This window comes from Acomys russatus, chromosome 1 (genome assembly GCF_903995435.1).
Source record: "Acomys russatus chromosome 1, mAcoRus1.1, whole genome shotgun sequence".
NCBI lineage: Eukaryota > Metazoa > Chordata > Mammalia > Rodentia > Muridae > Acomys > Acomys russatus.
Genome location: NC_067137.1, coordinates 49586959 through 49604669, shown reverse-complemented (window position 1 = coordinate 49604669; position 17711 = coordinate 49586959). Strand labels below are relative to the sequence as shown.

General features: G+C 39.1%; 1 protein-coding gene across 2 annotated transcripts in view; it reads right to left on the bottom strand.

The window, feature by feature from the left end:
* Crppa (CDP-L-ribitol pyrophosphorylase A) overlaps positions 1-17711 on the bottom strand; it is a 242465-nt gene that overhangs the window by 201712 nt on the left and 23042 nt on the right. The window contains exon 3 of one of the 2 annotated variants that reach the window (XM_051145035.1): positions 4918-5067. The exons of the other annotated variant lie outside the window; for it this stretch is intronic. Coding sequence (XP_051000992.1) covers positions 4918-5067 — 150 coding nt within the window. The remainder of the gene's footprint in view (positions 1-4917; positions 5068-17711) is intronic. 2 annotated transcript variants of the gene reach the window in all.

The window sequence follows — 17711 nt, the reverse complement described above, 5'->3', positions numbered from 1 at the left end:
CAGTATATGTTATTCAAAAAGCCATATTATGGTGCTCACCACCCCTGCCTGTATAGAAGACCTGCTCCCTAGAGCAGAAACAGAAAACAGAAATAAGAGAACACATTTCCATCTGTATTCACCTACTCTGCATGTCTCCGGCCCTGGACTATCTACATCCCCAGCCAAGGTCAGCTGTATTTGACACCCCTACTACATGTCCCATCTCTCACTCCAACACTGTCTTCTAGTGAATCATTTCCATGGATGAGCTATTCCTTCATCTATCCTGATCTGAAACTGCTTGTGTCTATGACTTCATCTCCTGCATAAATGTGCCAAAGGTCCTTCCCAAACTGGTCCTCTATTCGCTCTAAAATCAGACCAGAATTTCATGTACACCACTACCTTCAACCACCAGTGGTCCCCACAATATGCTAATATATGTGACCACTGTTTTCCATAAATCCCTGTCTCTCCATCAGCACCATGGCTCCACCATTAGGAGTTTTCCTTTACTGGGCTTCTGGGATATGACCTGCTTGACTATATGACTGATCACCTTTCCCTTTATCCCCTGTGGTATGTTGTACAACATTTCCCTACACAACGATGCCCATGACTAATTCCTACAGTCTATCGGCAGATGCCAAGGCCTTTGGCAGTGTGATTAAATTAACAATCATGAGACAAGGAAATTATCTTGAATTACCCAAGTGAGTCCTAGCAATCACAGGATCCTCTAAGAGGCAGAAGACTAGAGTGAGCCCCAGGGCATGTGACAATAAAGGTGCAAGGAAAAGGCCAAGAAGCAAGTAATTCAGGCAGCAGCATGAAGTAGCATGGAAGGACAGGAAGCAAACCCTCTGAGCTCCTTCAGAAGTGGCACTACTCTGCCAACATCCCTTAGATTTCCCACTTCCAGAATTGTTAGGACATAATACTGCTGTTCTAATTCATAGAGTTTCTGGTAGTTTTTTAGAAACAGCTATATGAAATAATAATTTCTTCACAACTTCAAAATGTTGGTTCAGTTTTTTGTTCTCTTCCACTCTTTCACGTTCATTTACTTGATGATATCGGTCAAATCCAAACCATTAAATGCCTACATGAAGACAACTCTATGCTTATCTTTCTAGCTAAATATTCACACTAAAATCTTTCTCAGTTTCTAAAATCCTAGGCCATAGTGCTCAAGTTTTGGGATTCCCAATAAATTATATGTAGAAGCAAAGAAAAAAGTAATGGTGAAAAAAATTTGTGTGTGTGTGTGTGTGCGCGCGCGCGCATGCGCGTGTGTGCACATTTGTGTGTTATGTATAGATAAATAGGTGATGATAGATGATGATAGATAGATGGATAGATAAATGATAGATAGATAGATGGATGGATAGATAGATAATAGATAGCTCGCTAGATAGCTAGATCGCTAGATAGATAGATAGCTGAGCTAGCTAGTCGCCACCTATACTGTGGTCTGCCTCCGGATACGCCAGGGGTGGGGTGCTGAGGCAGGACCTTGGACTGCACAGTGAGTGTACAAGCAAAGAACACATGCCCAGGAATCGCTTTGGAGAACTGGTTTGGTGGGGTAGGGATTATCTATGCCCCTGGGGAGGTGGAGGTGGTCAGGGTCTCTGAGGCAAGGTTTATGTTGCCATGTATAACTGGCCAGGACAAGGGTGTTGAACGATGCTTTGTCTGCATACTCAGGGGCTGGAGGTTCGGGTTGGGGGGGGAGCCTTATAAAGTAAAGAAAGGAGTGAAGTCTGACAACTGTCAGGATAACAAGTTCTTACTAAGGTTAATAGTCGGGGAGCCAACTTTATGGCACCAGGTTTGGAGAGGTGGGAGAGCCAAGCCCTGCCATCCTCACCTAAGGTATCCAGGGGTTAAAGCTCTCCTTGACCCTTTCTCCACAATCCTGGGCCATTATGGTCAGATAGATAGATAGATAGATAGATAGATAGATAGATAGATAGATAAGCATAAGTAAAACCAGGTGATTCATGTTGTAAGTGATGTTTGCAGGGAAGATCGAGCTGTCTTGAGAGGCATGTGTCAAAGGGTTTTTGGGTTAGAGTCTGTGGCTCCTAGGACACTGTGTGTTTTTCAGTTCCTGAGAAACCAAGGCACTGTCTCAGGCAGTGGAGAATTCAAGCCACTTGTGTTTCTCTGAATTCGCTAGAAGTCAAAGAAGCAAATAGAAGTTTGACAAGACCATTAGTCTTATACATATTCTTGTGTACCCTGTATAGCTTCCAAATATCATAGTGTCCAGGCAATTACCATTGTATTGATCCTGGCAACCACCATTATATACTGTTTCTGATGAGGTTATAAAAAATTCTGATTGTTTGCAATAAATTTGTCTCAGGCCCAGTCTTTCTGAGACCTCCTCCAACCCATGCCTGATAAATGACATTCCCACTGACCATAATCAGGTAACCCTGGCTTGCTAAGTAAGTGCTGACAGACAATAATACAAGTTCTATTATTGCACAGAAGTCAAGCAGTCTCTGTCAAACTGTGGTCTCATTGGTCATTATCCTAGTTCTAGTCAATACCATCTTTCTACCTAGTGCTTGAAGAATTGTTGATGTTTAGGAATCCAATCTGCTTCTGTTTACAGGATGCTTGTCTACCAAAACTGTGGTCCTGAAACAAGTGGCAATTTGGTTTCCATACTGCTTCTGCTTAAGGGAGATAACCTGATTCTGTGATTGCTCCTCAACATGGGACAGCCTGCCTAAAAGGCTCTCCTGTCCCAGAAAAGCTTAGGGAAATGCTGTGAAGACTTCTAGACTTCACTCCAGGGTTCTGGAAGAGAAGATTGTAAAAGTAGAGGTTGAGAATCCACTGAAAATATCTCAGCTCTTCAGCCCTGAAAGGGAAGATTTCTATGCAGTCTTAAATGACTAACATTTAGATGCACAGTTGAGTTAGGATCTTATCCCAAGTTTTGAATCAATAAAAGATGGAGATATTAATTAATCCATCAGGCATCCCATAGAGGAAGTAAAGATTCAGCGGTTTTAGCAAAAGCAGTCTTTACTCTTTAGTATACTTTCTTAGCACTCCTAATCATATGTCTGGAAGGAATCTCATAGCTGTAAGTATCAAAGCAAATTTCTACTTCCTCAAAACTTCCACTTCCATCTCAAAAAAAAAAAAAAAAAAAAAAAAAAAAAAAAAAAAGATAATTATATCCTAGTTTCTCAGAACAAACCTTTGTACTAATGACTCTTCCTTATCTTTGATATGTGATATACAATCTACTCTGAGTATTTTCCCATTTCTACCTTCAAATCCATTTGAAATATTAGAGTTTCATGCTACTCTATCTAAATTATCCCAGTTATCACAATTCTGTTATATGCCTTGGGCTTTTCATTGCTATGTCAAAATACCTGACAGAAGCAACTTAAGGGAAGAAGGGCTTATTTCTTGATTTCAAAGGTTACAGTCCAACATCAAACACAAGAGCATTCATACTATAACAGATGCAGAGAGAAGAATACAGAATGAGACATGAGCAGGCATGATGGTTTATGCTTACAACCCGAGCTCAGGAGTCCAAGGCCAGCCTTAGCTACACATATAATTTGAGGTCAGACTGAGCTATGAGATCCTGTCTCAAGAAACCAAAAAAAAAAAATAAAAGAGAACAGGACAAGACTTATCTGTCAAAGTCATGCCATCAGCGGCCTATTTCTTCCAGCTTCCATTATAAAATGTCTACGGCCTCCTTAAATAGCACCAACAGATTGGGGCCTAGCAGTGAACAAATGAGCCTGTGGTAGACACTCCATATTCAGACTACAACAGCACAGAAGAGTATATATTAAAGTTGATAAACACATTCACAAATCTCAGAACTATGCCGATGGCAGAATGTAGCTCAGCAACACCCTGTCTATAAAATGGGATATGTGAACTCCACTTGGAGAAATTCATAACAGCATAATAAGTATAACCATAATAAAATTCTCAAAATAATGCCCTATAATCCAAATTATTTTAAGGAAAGCTGGCTGAATTTTTTTTCATTAAAAGAACATTCTACATAGTCAATTGTTCTAAAGGTACCTAGAGCCAAGTATTAAAAATTGAATATGTGTATGCAAGTAACTAGTATCATTCTCTACCCTAACTGTATACACCATATCTAGCATAAATGTATTTGTTACCACTACCTATAACCCCAACTCTACATCTCTTTCACCACATTTACTGATGACCCAATCAAATATATGATACTTAATAATGACTTATCCAAATAGGTAAACAAATGGCAATAAAAGTATCTAAGAACATAAAGTTTCCAAACGAAAGAAAAAATACACACACTCTAGTATCAGTTTATGGAGTAATACAGTTATTTAAGTTAAATACTTAATTAACATTCTAGATATCTGTACTGAAATTTTATCCTATTGGGCCTCAAGAAGAGCTGTTTGTAAGGCATGTGTGGGCCAGTGTTTGGGAAGGCACCAGTATGGTAGATTGACTGTGCCTGGACTGTCTGAATGCATAGCAGTGTTGACACAGAACATCTGCATTCCTCCTGAGAATGTGGAATTTCTGTAAGTGCTAGCCAGGGGACATCTATGTGACAAATGCCAACAAAGCCCCTGGGCTCTGAGCCTCTAATGGACTTCTAAGCATAGCACGCACATTCCTGCATTTTCATAGCTCCAAGAACAGCTTCCTGTGATCATCAAAAGAAGGAGTTTAAGCAGCTTCCAAATGGGTTCTCCCAGATGCACTGCCTAGGTGTCCATTCTAAGGCAGTACCCCTATTACCCCATTGTAATACAAACTGGCCTAAAGTACACTGACATGCTGAGAGTCACGAGTTTTTCTAGAAATTCTAATGTGGATACAGTTTTAAAAACCACAACGTAACAGCAGCTCTTTGCAAGTCCAGATTCTTACCTGCTGATATGCTTCATAGATCACATCAAAGAGAAACGCTTGGGGCATTTCGCTCGCCCTGTGTTTGGCACGGTCCAGTGAGTGGTCTAAGCAGCCATCAGCAGAGGGACTGATGACAGTGGACACCAGAGGTCGAATTGCTCCTGCTGCCTACAAAGCAAACAAAAAGGGAAGCTCATGTTTACTTTACCTACAGAGCATTTGAAGGAAAACTCTAAATTCTACATCTCACTTCACAAAACAGAGCTTCATTATTTTCAAGAGTCTCAAGAAGGCATGTAAATAAATGTTTGCTCAATCTACAATTTACATCTAAATTTAAAAAATCAATTTCATAGGCTGGCACTTCCACGCACCTCAAGATGGGAATACGGTTTTCATTGTACATTCAATTTTATTTCCCTCAGGCAGGCTGGATGGCTCAGTGAGTAACTAACTATGCTTGCTATCTTGCCAGAAGACCTGAGTTTGTTCCTTGGGACCCACGTGGTGGAGGAAAGAAACGGAGTCCCACAGGTGGTCCTCTGACCTTCATGTGCATACTGTGACACACGCACCCTCACACATCACACACACATTAAATAAATGAAATTTAAAAATGCTTTCCATCATTAAGTCACTGAGGTCAGACTCTATAAAGGAATGTTACAAGACAATTGGGTTTTCCCTGAAGATGGGAGGGAGACAGAAAGAGTCTATTGTGAAACAACTGAAATGAGCTTCAAATTAATGCTTAGAAATGATTATACTTTCAGAAAAATTTAATTCACACATTGGATCATTAGAGAAACCAACTTCCCAGGATCCCCACTTTGAAACTAAACAACCTAAGTAACAATGAATTTATGTCTTGCTCTAATTCATTTTACAAACAGTTCCTTTCAAACATAACATCCGTGCGGTACTTCCTCGGGCAAGGCATCCACTCACTTCCATTTCTACAATGAAAGCTCTGTCTTATTAACAGCCGCAACTGAACTGCATGTTAAGGATGACTCCTTCATGACTGACCATCTGCCCTGTACTTTTATTAGGGTGTCACTGGTAATGTGGTCTTGACTGTCCTTACCAGAAGGCTACCACGATGTAGTAGCCTCAAAGTAAGCATCTGTGCTAGGCAGTCAACGAAACCTTCCTATCTTTAACCTCCAACATGCGGTTTCTTCTCTACAGAATTGTTACATGAGCATCTTGGCTCACAAAAGATAAACAAACAAGTGAGCTCTAAAGAGACCATCATCCGATCAGGATGGTCAATGTACTAGTTTACAGATGTCAGGGAGCTGACTGAAAAGCAGAGCTAATATATACACATCATTGTTTCCTGTTTCTGGCACATCAAGTCAAAGTGTGGAGCCTAGACACAAACGCAAAAGTGACGCAGCCAAAGGTGAAGGGACATAGTGTCCAGCACCTACAATGAGGAGTTGAGGGTAAAATAGGAAAGAACACCCTGACTTTTAAGGAAAAATATTACATTTCCATTACAGTTGTCTATACGCACTACTAGAATTCCATGCCAGGCCATAAAGAAAAAAAAAAAAAAAAAGAAAAGAAAAAAACTGAGAGATAATATGGTATCCAAATTGGGAGGGCAAGGAATGTTACCGACTTTCCCTAGTGAAACAGGCAGTGAAAGATATAAGAGGTATTTTTATAATATATTTTATTAATTTATATCTAAATTGTTATTCCATCCCTTGTATCCTCCCATTCCTCCCTCCCTCCAATTTTCCCCTTACTCCCCTCCCCTATAACTGACTGTGACTGAGGGGGACCTCTTCCCCCCATATATGTTCATAGGGTATCAAGTCTCTTCTTGGTAGATAAGAGGCATTTTTAAAGCAACCACTGAAAGTCTCTGAGAATTGTTCAAGGACTTATAGCAGAGAAAAATTTATAGCAGATAAAAATCTGAATCTTTGTTGTAAAAAAAAAAAAAAATGTGTGTGGTCCTTCAGTAATGACCATCCTGACTCAACTGAGATTAATGAGATTAACAGCAGCTCTAGAAGAAGTACACAGAGCTTAAAGCAGGGAGGAACCAGAAGAGGTACACAGAGTTTAAAGGAAGGAGGAACCAGGAGAGGTACACCGAGCTTAAAGGAGGAAGGAACCAGGAGAGGTACACAGAACTTAGAAGGGGAAATGAGTGAGGGACCAAAAATAATACAAACAAAAGCACAGCCCTTAGTTCTGGCTTACACTGGAAAAAGTAGGGAGGCCTCAGCACCTTGCATAGACTGTGAATCCATGCAAATGTGGCCCAAATGTTCTCCTGCTCATCGGCAGAGCCAAGTTTCTATGCCAGGAAGAGAGAGACAGGAAGATAGCCCAAGTGTTCGGGGCTCTCTTTAAGTACCTGGGCAATGAAGGGGGGGGGGTCACACCAAAAGAAACAGGACACTATGCTCACCCGTAGCTCCAGAACAGCAGAAAATTGTCATGGTGGGAGAGAATGGGGTCTATGATTAAATAAGTCCTCCTCAAAAAAAAAAAAAAAAAAAAAAAAGAGAAATTCAAACTAAGTACATTCCTAGAAAAAGGAGATTATAATGATGAGCAATTAGGATTTGCAATCTACGTGAGACCAAAAAATGTTGAGTTTAAGGCTGGCTATTTACCAGAAGACACAGGAAGCATAGCTAGCAAAATTCCCACCCACTAGGGCCAAAACAAACTTCAAACATTGGTCTTAAACTTACCCCTGCAGAAAGGCCAGTGTTTAATTGGGTCAAATTGCAGAATAAATATGCCACCAGCATTATTAAAAATAGAGCTAACAAAAATAAGTTGTTGTAACATGAATGTTTTGTTCCCAGATCCTCCTGTACAGTCACCATGAAATCAATTTGCGTATGTGACTCAAAAGCACTCAGTTCAGAGGTTATAAAAACCTGAGCTTAGGTGGGAAACAAGATTCCCAACTAAAATGTGAACATAAATTCCAATGATCAGAGAACATGAAAATGTTGGAAAATGTATCTGGACATAAATAGTTCATAAGATATACACTTGTCAAGATTTGTATATGCTGGTTCCTTGTGTTTATTGCTACTTTGAAAATAGCTTCTCATTTTCCTCTGGCCAGAGTAAGAGCTTATGTGGTTGATGTATGTTCTTAGTATTTTTTTAAAATTGGAATCATTTTCATCCATCTATTTAAATAACAACTGCTCATTTGGAAAAACGGAAAGAAACAGCTGAACAGCTAGAAAGAGGATGAAGTTGAACATGTAGGAGTGATCCCAAGAGACAGCGTGGGGAGAAACCAAAGCAGTCAGCTAACCACGCCAAATGCCTGTCGTCTCAACGTGAGTACACATGCCCAACTTCTTTACCTCCGACAAAGTGACATCAGAAGAGCTCTGTGCAAAAGACTCAAGTAGAGTGCATTAGCCAAGTCATAAATAAACAAATGAGCAAACACTATTTCATGGAAAGGTGGATGGTAGGAACCAGTCAGTATCTAGAAGTGGAAAGAGATATTTTTTTAAATATTCCATTTTTAATAAAGCATTGTAGCCAAAGATAACAATATGATTGGGCCATGAGGGGACCAGGGAAGCTACAGAAACTGCCCCAGGTAAACTAGCACATATAGGTTTCAAAGGCCTCTTAGAACTGTGTTCAGAGACCTGAGGCAAGCATGTCTATAGGGAAGCAAGGCATTCAGACACTGTCTTTGTCCAGTACAAATTCTAGGATTGAAAGCTACAAGAACTGACATGACTCTATAGGAGCCCAACAGTTATTCCCCAGCAGAAATGGTGAGCGCCAGAGGCAGCAGGACAGCAGTCACACCAAGAGAAAAAACTCATCTAGTCATAATAGAGTCAACATCTCAAAAGAGAAAATAAAAACACAAAAAAAGAAAGATGCTTTGCTAGTCAGTTCACTGTACAGACTATATAAGATGTTTTCAATCTAAACAAGATGAACTCCAGCAGCAATTCTGATGCAAGAGAAAAGGTACCAGCAAACTTAAAACACCAGGAAAAATGGTGATTTCCTTCCCTTTTTAATTAACTGGTTGAGAAACCAACTGAATTAAGTAATACATACATAATCCAACCACTGAGGTACAATTAAAATAAAAAAAAAAAACAGAGATAAAAGTGTACAGAGATAAGGAAATGAGTATGGATGGGAACATGAGTGTGGTGGCCCATAAAGCAAAAATGCCTAATGAGAAATATAAACCATACATGCTTGTTTGCTACTCTCCTTCCAGGTTCTAGAAGGAAATGTGCAGTTAATAATTTGAACAATGGATTTAGTTTGTAACACATAGAGGATATATGCATAGCAATAATAATAATACATAGAAGGAAAGGATAGAGTCATGTAAAAACATTTCTGTTATAAGAAAACTAGGTTAGAAACCTATATGGACATCTCTATGCCTTCCCACAATGTCTAATTTGCAAGAGACTCCTACTTTACATGATAAGCAAACATAATTTCTTTTTTTTTTTCTATTCAACAAGTATGCATTAATAAAGTACCTAAAAGAACTCTGTTCAGTGATACAATAATGACAAAAACCATAGTCTACGGTCCCAAGAATGAGTTTAATACACTGTCCTTTTTGGTCCTATTTTAATGAACACCATCAGTAAGAAACTTCACTATATCTTAGATTTGACAAAGAACAAAAACAATTTCAAGACGACTTATTTGTTCAATAATCTAAAGCTGCTTTGTCTGAAATAATGCACTTGGCCTAGGGAGAGAACTCAGTCTGTAAAATATATGCCTAAGACCTCAGCAATCAGATAAAGCCCTGGCATGGTGGCACACATTTGTAATCCCAATGCCAGGGAGACAGAAGCAAGAAGATCACTTTGAATCAAGGGCCAGCTTATATGTCTTATGGGAATCCTGAGCTAGTAAAATATCCTGTCATTTTTCTTCTGGTTGATATAAACTATACACTTGCACATATTTAGGTAAGCTTATTTTCCCTAATGTTCATAATTTTTTATCATTAAAAAATAATTTGTAATATACTTTTAACCAAAATTAATCAAAAGGGATGAGGAAGGACACTTCATACTCAAAGGTAAAGTCAATCAAGATGACATCACAATTCTGAACATCTATGCTCCCAATACAAGGGCACCCACATTTGTAAAAAATCTATTAATGAAGCTTAAACTACATATCGATCCCCACACAATAATAGTGGGAGACTTCAACACCCCACTCTCACTGAAGGATAGGTCATTGAAACAGAAACTAAGCCAAGAAATAACATCATTAACCAATGCTATGAATCAAATGGATCTAACAGATATCTACAGAACCTGTCACCCAAACAAAAAGGAATATAGCTTCTTCTCTGCACCCCATGGAACCTTCTCCAAAATTGATCACATAGTAGATCACAAAGCAAGCCTCAACCGATACAAGAGGATTGACATAATACCTTGTATCATATCAGATTACCATGGTCTTAGGCTGCACTTCAACAAATAGCAAAAAGCCTACACACACATGGAAATTAAACTACTCTCTACTTAATGACACCTAGGTCAGGGAAGAAATAAAGAAATTAAGGACTTCCTAAAACTCAATGAAAATGAAGGAACAACATACTCAAATTTGTGGGATACATTGAAAGCAGTGCTAAGAGGAAAATTCACAGCACTAAGTGCCTTTAAAAAGAAATTGGAAACATCCCACATAAGCAACTTAACAACACAACTGGAAGCCCTAGGAAAAAAAGAAGCAGAAACACCCAAGAGGAGTAGATGTCTGGAAATAATCAAACTCAGGGCTGAAATTAATAAATTAGAAACAAAGAAAACAGTCCAAAGAATCAACAAAACCAAGAGCTGGTTCTTTGAGAAAATCAACAAGATAGACAAACCGTTAGACAAACTAACTAAAAGGCAGAGAGACAGTATCCAAATCAGCAAAATCAGAAATGAAAAGGGAGACATAACTATGGACACTGAAGAAATAAAAAGAATCATAAGATCCTACTTCAAAGGCATATATGCCACAAAATTTGAAAATCTAAGGGAAACATAATTTCTTTTAATCCAATATTAATATTAGTTAGTAACTAACATTAACTGTCATAACACATTATACATCGCATGGCAAATACACATATGTTTACGTATGTATTGATGTGGATCACAAAATGACAAGAAGGAGTTGAAAAGGCAAGCAGTTTCAAAGAAGCTGGGAAATTAATACACATATAGAGGAGTCTGTGGGGCCAAGATGACCTGGAAAGTCACTGGGGCTGCTGAAGTAGAGCCAGACAGGAGCATGAGAGTTGAGCTACAGAGTCTAGCAGCAGAGGTGAAAGGGAAGAATTAGGTAGAGACAAGCTGAGTAGATGGACAGACAGCACATGCAGATAGCTGGACAGAAGAGAGGCAGATAGCAATTTGAGTGGAGCCACATCAAAACCAGGAACCAGGCCAAATCAAAGCACCCAAGACAGTCAGCTTCTCTGCCTGTTGGTCCCTTCATGTATACACGTAGTGGTCGAATAACAGGTCAGCTTTTACCACTTCAGGGCTGTGTTTGCATCTCTTTATGGAGGTCAGATGAGGGAGCTGTAACCTCTCCTCTGTCTGGGCCATCTATTAAATTCTCAGGAATATTTTTCCGAATATATCAATATGTTCATGTGTCCCAAGTTACCCAAAACATTTGTCAATAGGATCTTTTCTACTCCCAGTAACAAGTTAATGATCAGTTTGTGCTGCTCGAATGGTGTTGGCCATTCACGTGTCAACCCAGATACAGAGTCAAAAGCTGCTTGCAAAATGGTAGCACTCACAAGAAGGCACAGTCTAAAACATCAACATTTTACATAATAATGCAACAATTTAGAGTAGAGCACAGCATGATCTCAACAATGCCTCTTCAGCTCAATAGCATGAAGTAGTAAATATTTAACTTTTGCTAACACGTACATTGTAGGCCATCTAGACCACGCTAAGAAAATAACACAGTCCTGGTTAGGCTTACTATTGTAATCATGAAACACCATGACCAAAGCAACTTGGAGAGGAAAGGGTTTATTTGGCTTATATTTCCATATCCCACTTCATCATTGAAGGAATTCAGGAAAAGAACTCAAACAAGGCAGGAATCTGGAGGCAGGATCTGATGCAGAGGCAATGCAGGGGTACTGCTTACTGGCTTCCTCTCCATGGCTTGTTCTGCCTGCTTTCCTTTAGAATCCAGGACCACCAGCCCACGGATGACACCACTCACAATGGGCTGGGCCCTTCAACATCAATCACAAATTAAGAAAATGCTCTACAGACTGGCCTACAGCCCAATCTTATAGAGACATTTTCTCAATTGAGGATCCCCCTTCTCCAATAACTCTAGCTCATATCAAGTTGATACAAAACTAAGCAACACACGCATACACATACATACACACACACACACACACACACACACACACACACACACCAATAAAGATATTCCAAAGAAAAATGTTCATTGAATGCAAAAGAGAAAGTATAATTTTTTTTTTAAATCAGTCATATGCACACACAAATGGGAGATTGAGGAGAATTGTGAATTTAGGCCAGGATGGGCTACAAAGATAAACTCTGACAAAAAGGGGGAGGGGAGAAAAGAAAGAAAAATTCTGTTATTATGGTCAGAGCCTGTGGTCTGGCATCCTTACCAAGGCAGGTTTTCACTCTAGTCCTCAGTATGTCAAAGAGAAAATTTAATAGAGAAAATCAAAAGAAAACAAAAATATACTTACGGAGAAGGGGTACAAACAGACCCAGCCAAGTCTGTCTCCCATTACTAACATGTGAATAAGGTTTAAACAGCAAAACCAAGCAGTCTCTATGGATCTATCCACCACCAACGCCTCAGAGCCTGTCTCTGGTAAGGCCATTCAACAAGTTGTAAATCTTTTTCTAAGAAGCAAGTTCTTCTTTTGGCTCTCTCCAGGGCCTCAAGAATTTCCTTCACCCATCATGAAATTCATAAAGAAATTCCAATTTCTTAGGATCCATTTTTTTCCATAGTCTCATAATGAAATGAAAGGGCACAAGTGTCTCTTTAGAATATCTTCATTCCTGCCATGTGGGTTACAAAAATTAGTCCATGTAAATCCAACTATCTGATACACTAAATATGAATGGATTAATAAACTAATCAAAAGGAAAAAACTGTCAAATCAGATTTTAAAATTCAAACTACATTCTGTCTATAAGAATACATTAACATACATAGACACAAATAGATATTTGATTTTGTGTAAGCCCATCAGGAAAGTATAAGAATTAAACATATTCAGCTACCAAAGCCACAAAACCCCATAAAAAAAAAAACCTTCCAAAATGGAAACATTAACACTGAGAATTAGTTGCCAACAGTAACACTGTGCTGACTAGTATACGGTCAATTTGACACAAGCTAGAGTTATCTGAAAGGAAGGAACCTCAATTGAGAAAATGTCTCCATAAGACATGTAAGACATTTTCTTAATTATTGATTGATGGGAGAGGGCCCAGCCCTTTGTGTGTAGTGCTATCCCTGCGATGGTGTTCCTGGGTGGTCCTGAGTTTTATAACAAAACAGGCTGATCAAGCCAGTAAACAGGACCCCTCAATGGCCTCTGCGTGAGCTCCTGCCTCCAGGTTTATGCCCTGTTTGAGGTCCTATCCTAACATCCTTTGATGATTAACAGCAGTATGGAAATGTAAGCCAAATAACCCTTTCCTCCCTAATTTGCTTTTTGGTCATGGGGGTCCCATTAACTGTAACTAAGATAGGCATATTCAATAAAGTCACAAAAATTAGGCATATCAACATGGAAATAAAAGACTTGAAAATGTTCTAAGCCACATATGCCTTATTGAATGTGCCAATAAATAATAGCAAAATATAAATTACTAGGTGGCATGGAAAATTCTCCAACAGACCATAGTTGGCCTATGACCTTTAGCAACCTGCTAAGCAAGTGCTGACACCCTCAGTGGACCCACCACTATTGCTCAAGCTCACACTGCTCACCCTGCTTGGGGGAGGAGAGCTCACAGCCTCAGTACTGACCTCAGGCAGAACTCTCAATGGTCATGCCTGGGTTGGATGCAGGACTGCTGTCACACACAGGGACATGATGCCCAATAACCTTGACTCTGAACAACTACAGATATCTGAGATTAAGAATTGTTCGGTCTGGATTAGGTCTCCTCCCAAAAGAACTTCTGTGGTCCATGATGCTACTAGAGGCCAAGTTGATGTTCATGGTCTGCGCTGCTGCCAGAGACCATGGTGGTGTGCGTGTTCTGTGTGTTGCCATGACAGGTTAGGTTGATGATGTTCATGATCCATTGTCATTGCTGGAGGCTGTGTTGATGTCTGTGGTCTGTGCTACCACTGGAATCCATGTTGATGTCCGCGATCCGACCAGCCACCAGAAACCATGTTGAAGTTCATGATTTTGTTGCTGCTGCCTGCTATGGGCAAAGAGGCTTCTTTTGCAGTGAAACCAATGACTGCAGACTCATAACTGAGGATGAGAGACACTGAAGACTTCTGTGACAACCTCCCCCCCCACTAAAAAAAAATTAAACAGTCTAAGCAGAAGTGATTAAGGAGACTCTTAAAAACTATGATAAAAATGAGAGTCTTACTGTGACTTGAGGTGCTAGGATGGGTTGATAGTACTTGGAGGGCCTTCCCTTCTCTAAGAAGAAGGAGAAGGGGCAATGGGAGGAGGGAGCATGAGGGTGGGATTAGGAGGAGAGGAGAGAGGGGGGTTGAGATCAGGCTATAAAATGATATAATAAAAAAAAATTAATACCTAGGTATAGCTCTTTGCAGTTGTTGGCTTCCAGAAGGGATGGAGATGGAGAAGGAATCAATCTTCTTTAAGGTGCTGGCCACTGGGAGTTTGACCATGCTCCAGTGACTATATAGGCAACACAAATTGGAATTGGTCATTTTGAGGGTTTGCTTTTTTTGCCTTTGTTTTGTGATTTTGGAGGAAGGGGAAGGGTGGGAGGGAGGACCCAAGGGAAATGGGAACCAAATGTGACCAGGGTACATTGTACAAAGTTCCCAAATAATTAATAAAAAAATATTATGTTGAGGGAAAAGACTCACTAAATTTTGAAAGACTTAAATTATACTAAGAATGTTCTCTCTTTAGGATACAAATTAGAGAAGAAAGAAATTTCAGAAATATGTAGAAATTGAAAATATGCTACTGAAAAAGAAACAAATGAGTCAAGAAAATCAGTAGGGAACTTGAAGATATTTTAACATGAAAACATAGGCACTGTGCAAATACTTGAATGGCTTGGTGTAAGTATTGCTGAGATATATGAGTCCCTGTCCCTCCCAAACAATCTTTAAGCATGAGTTACAGAAACTCCAGATCCTGGATAAATGATGTTCATGATAGGAAGCATTTTGGTTTTATACTTGTATACACAATCTATCAAAACAAGCTTAAAAATGGAAAGCTGGAAACGGCCTTTGACAAGAAAATTGGGTTAACAAATTAAATTCCTATAATGGACAAAGTCAAGACCTGTAGGGCTTCACTGATTATGTAAAAATCATAAGGAAAATGCCAGTTCCTCAAAAGGTTTCCAACAAGAACAGAACAGGTGAAGGAAGAGGAATGAAACCCTTCCTCAATACCCCAATAAAGCAAAGCTAGCACAGGGATGGTAACCACAGAGCAATAGCCTCTCAAACATATATACACAAATTCCTAAATGCAATCATGCCTCTGTATCCTCAGGGGATTGGTTCCAGAAGTACATGTGCATATTAAAACCCCTTATATAAGTGCCATGAGATTTACATGTAAATGCCCACAGCCTCTCAGATACTTCAAATCATCTCTAGATTACTTACACCATATACAATGTAAATACAATGTAAGCGGTTGTTACAGTATATTATTGGAGGCTAACAAGAAGAAAGTGTCTACATGTTCACTACAGATGCAGTTTGTTCCCAAATGTTTTCCTCCACAGTTGCTTGAATCTATAATGCAAAACCTGAGGACATGAAGGGCTGTCTTTGCTTATAACTATTCACAGCATATAAAAAGTATTATGCACCATGACCAAGGGGAATTTATTCCAGAACCATCAGATTGACTCAGCATACCAAAACCCAGTACACCATAATAACAGAACAAGGGCTGAAGCACATGGACATCTCAGTAGATGGAGAAGACAGCACAAAACACAGCATTCTCTTCTTGACAATAAAAACCATTCAAATTAGAAACAGAAGGGGCCTTGATCCACTAAAAAGCATCTTGAAAACCCTATAGTTAAGGAAAGACTAAATGTTCCCTTTTTATGATCATAAAATAAGATAAAGAAATTCACTGCCATACTTTTCATTATTAGACAATATAATGGGAAAATCTCTGAGAATTTCTAGCTGGGAGAATGTCTTAAGAAAATGTAAGCAAAGCGATCAAAGAGAAACAAGAGCATCTCTCTGTGAGGCCGATGACACCACCTTGTTTAGAGAGGCCCTTTAGGAATTCATTAAAGAGTTGTTGGGATAGGGAAACCCTAAAAAGATGCAGGGAGCAAGCTCAACACACAAAAATCACATGAGAAATGGAAAATACAAAAATAGAATTATGAAGATTCCATTTAAGTATTTTTTTCCATTAAGTATTTTTTTTCCATGTAAGTATTTTTAAAGGAGTAAACTTAGTCCATGGTTAAAACATAATCTTGAAAAGCATACAAACAGTTCCAGCTCCTAAAGGTTACAGTTTCCAGTCCTTTATTAAGCATCACCATTAGTATATAGGCATGCTCTGTCAACTGCCACCAGAAAATCAATGCACTCTGGATCACAAGGTCACCTCAAGCTACTAGCAAGCTGTGGTTTGGATAAGAAATAAACCCCAACATTCATGTGTTGAAGTTTTGGTCCTCAGTGCAACACTGTCCGTAAGTGGAGCTTTAAGAAATAGCTTAATCTTGAGAGCTCTAACATTAATCTGTTGATGAATTCACATCTGAACGGACCACTAAGAGATGGAATCTTTTCATAAGAAGTGGGTCACATGAGTGCATACTCTTGCAGGACGTCTCATTCCTGAGACTCTCGTTCTCTGTCTCCTCATGGAGCCATTCATTCAAGTTTCCAAGTCAGAATCACATGGCTGTGCTTCTTTCACAAGGTCAGGATACCTGGGCCATGTAGCATATGCCTCTGGGAATGTAGTGCCTCTCATGCTCTCAACCCCAGAGACAAATCTTTTGGTGAGTAGGTGGGTTCTTGATTGCCAACTTCCTTTCGTTTCTTTTAATCCTTCCTTTGAGCATTCTTGTATTGGATTAACAATAAATTAAAGAGATGTGTGTTACTTCATTTACCTCTAGGCATTTTAGTTGTCAGTGGGTATTTGATATGAAATATACTCAAAGGTGGAGACTTGCTTCTTTTTTTATTAAATTGTTTTAATTTTTTACATATATATTTATATTATTACACACATATACAATAAACTACCTACAACAAGAAGAACAATGAAACAATCAGAAATTATATAAATGTTACATTCATAGTGTTTTGGCTATTTGTATTTGGCATCCTTGAAGAAAACATCTTTACTATCTTAGTGTGTCGAAAATTCTGAATGTAAATCAATCTCCATCACATCTCATTATTATCAACTTAAAGCATCTTTCTAGACCTAAAGAAAACATCTTAATCCCTAAACAACTAAGCTTAATTGTAAAACTAAACGATCTGGTCTTCAACCCCATCAGAGACTTGAGAAGGAATAAAATTGATTC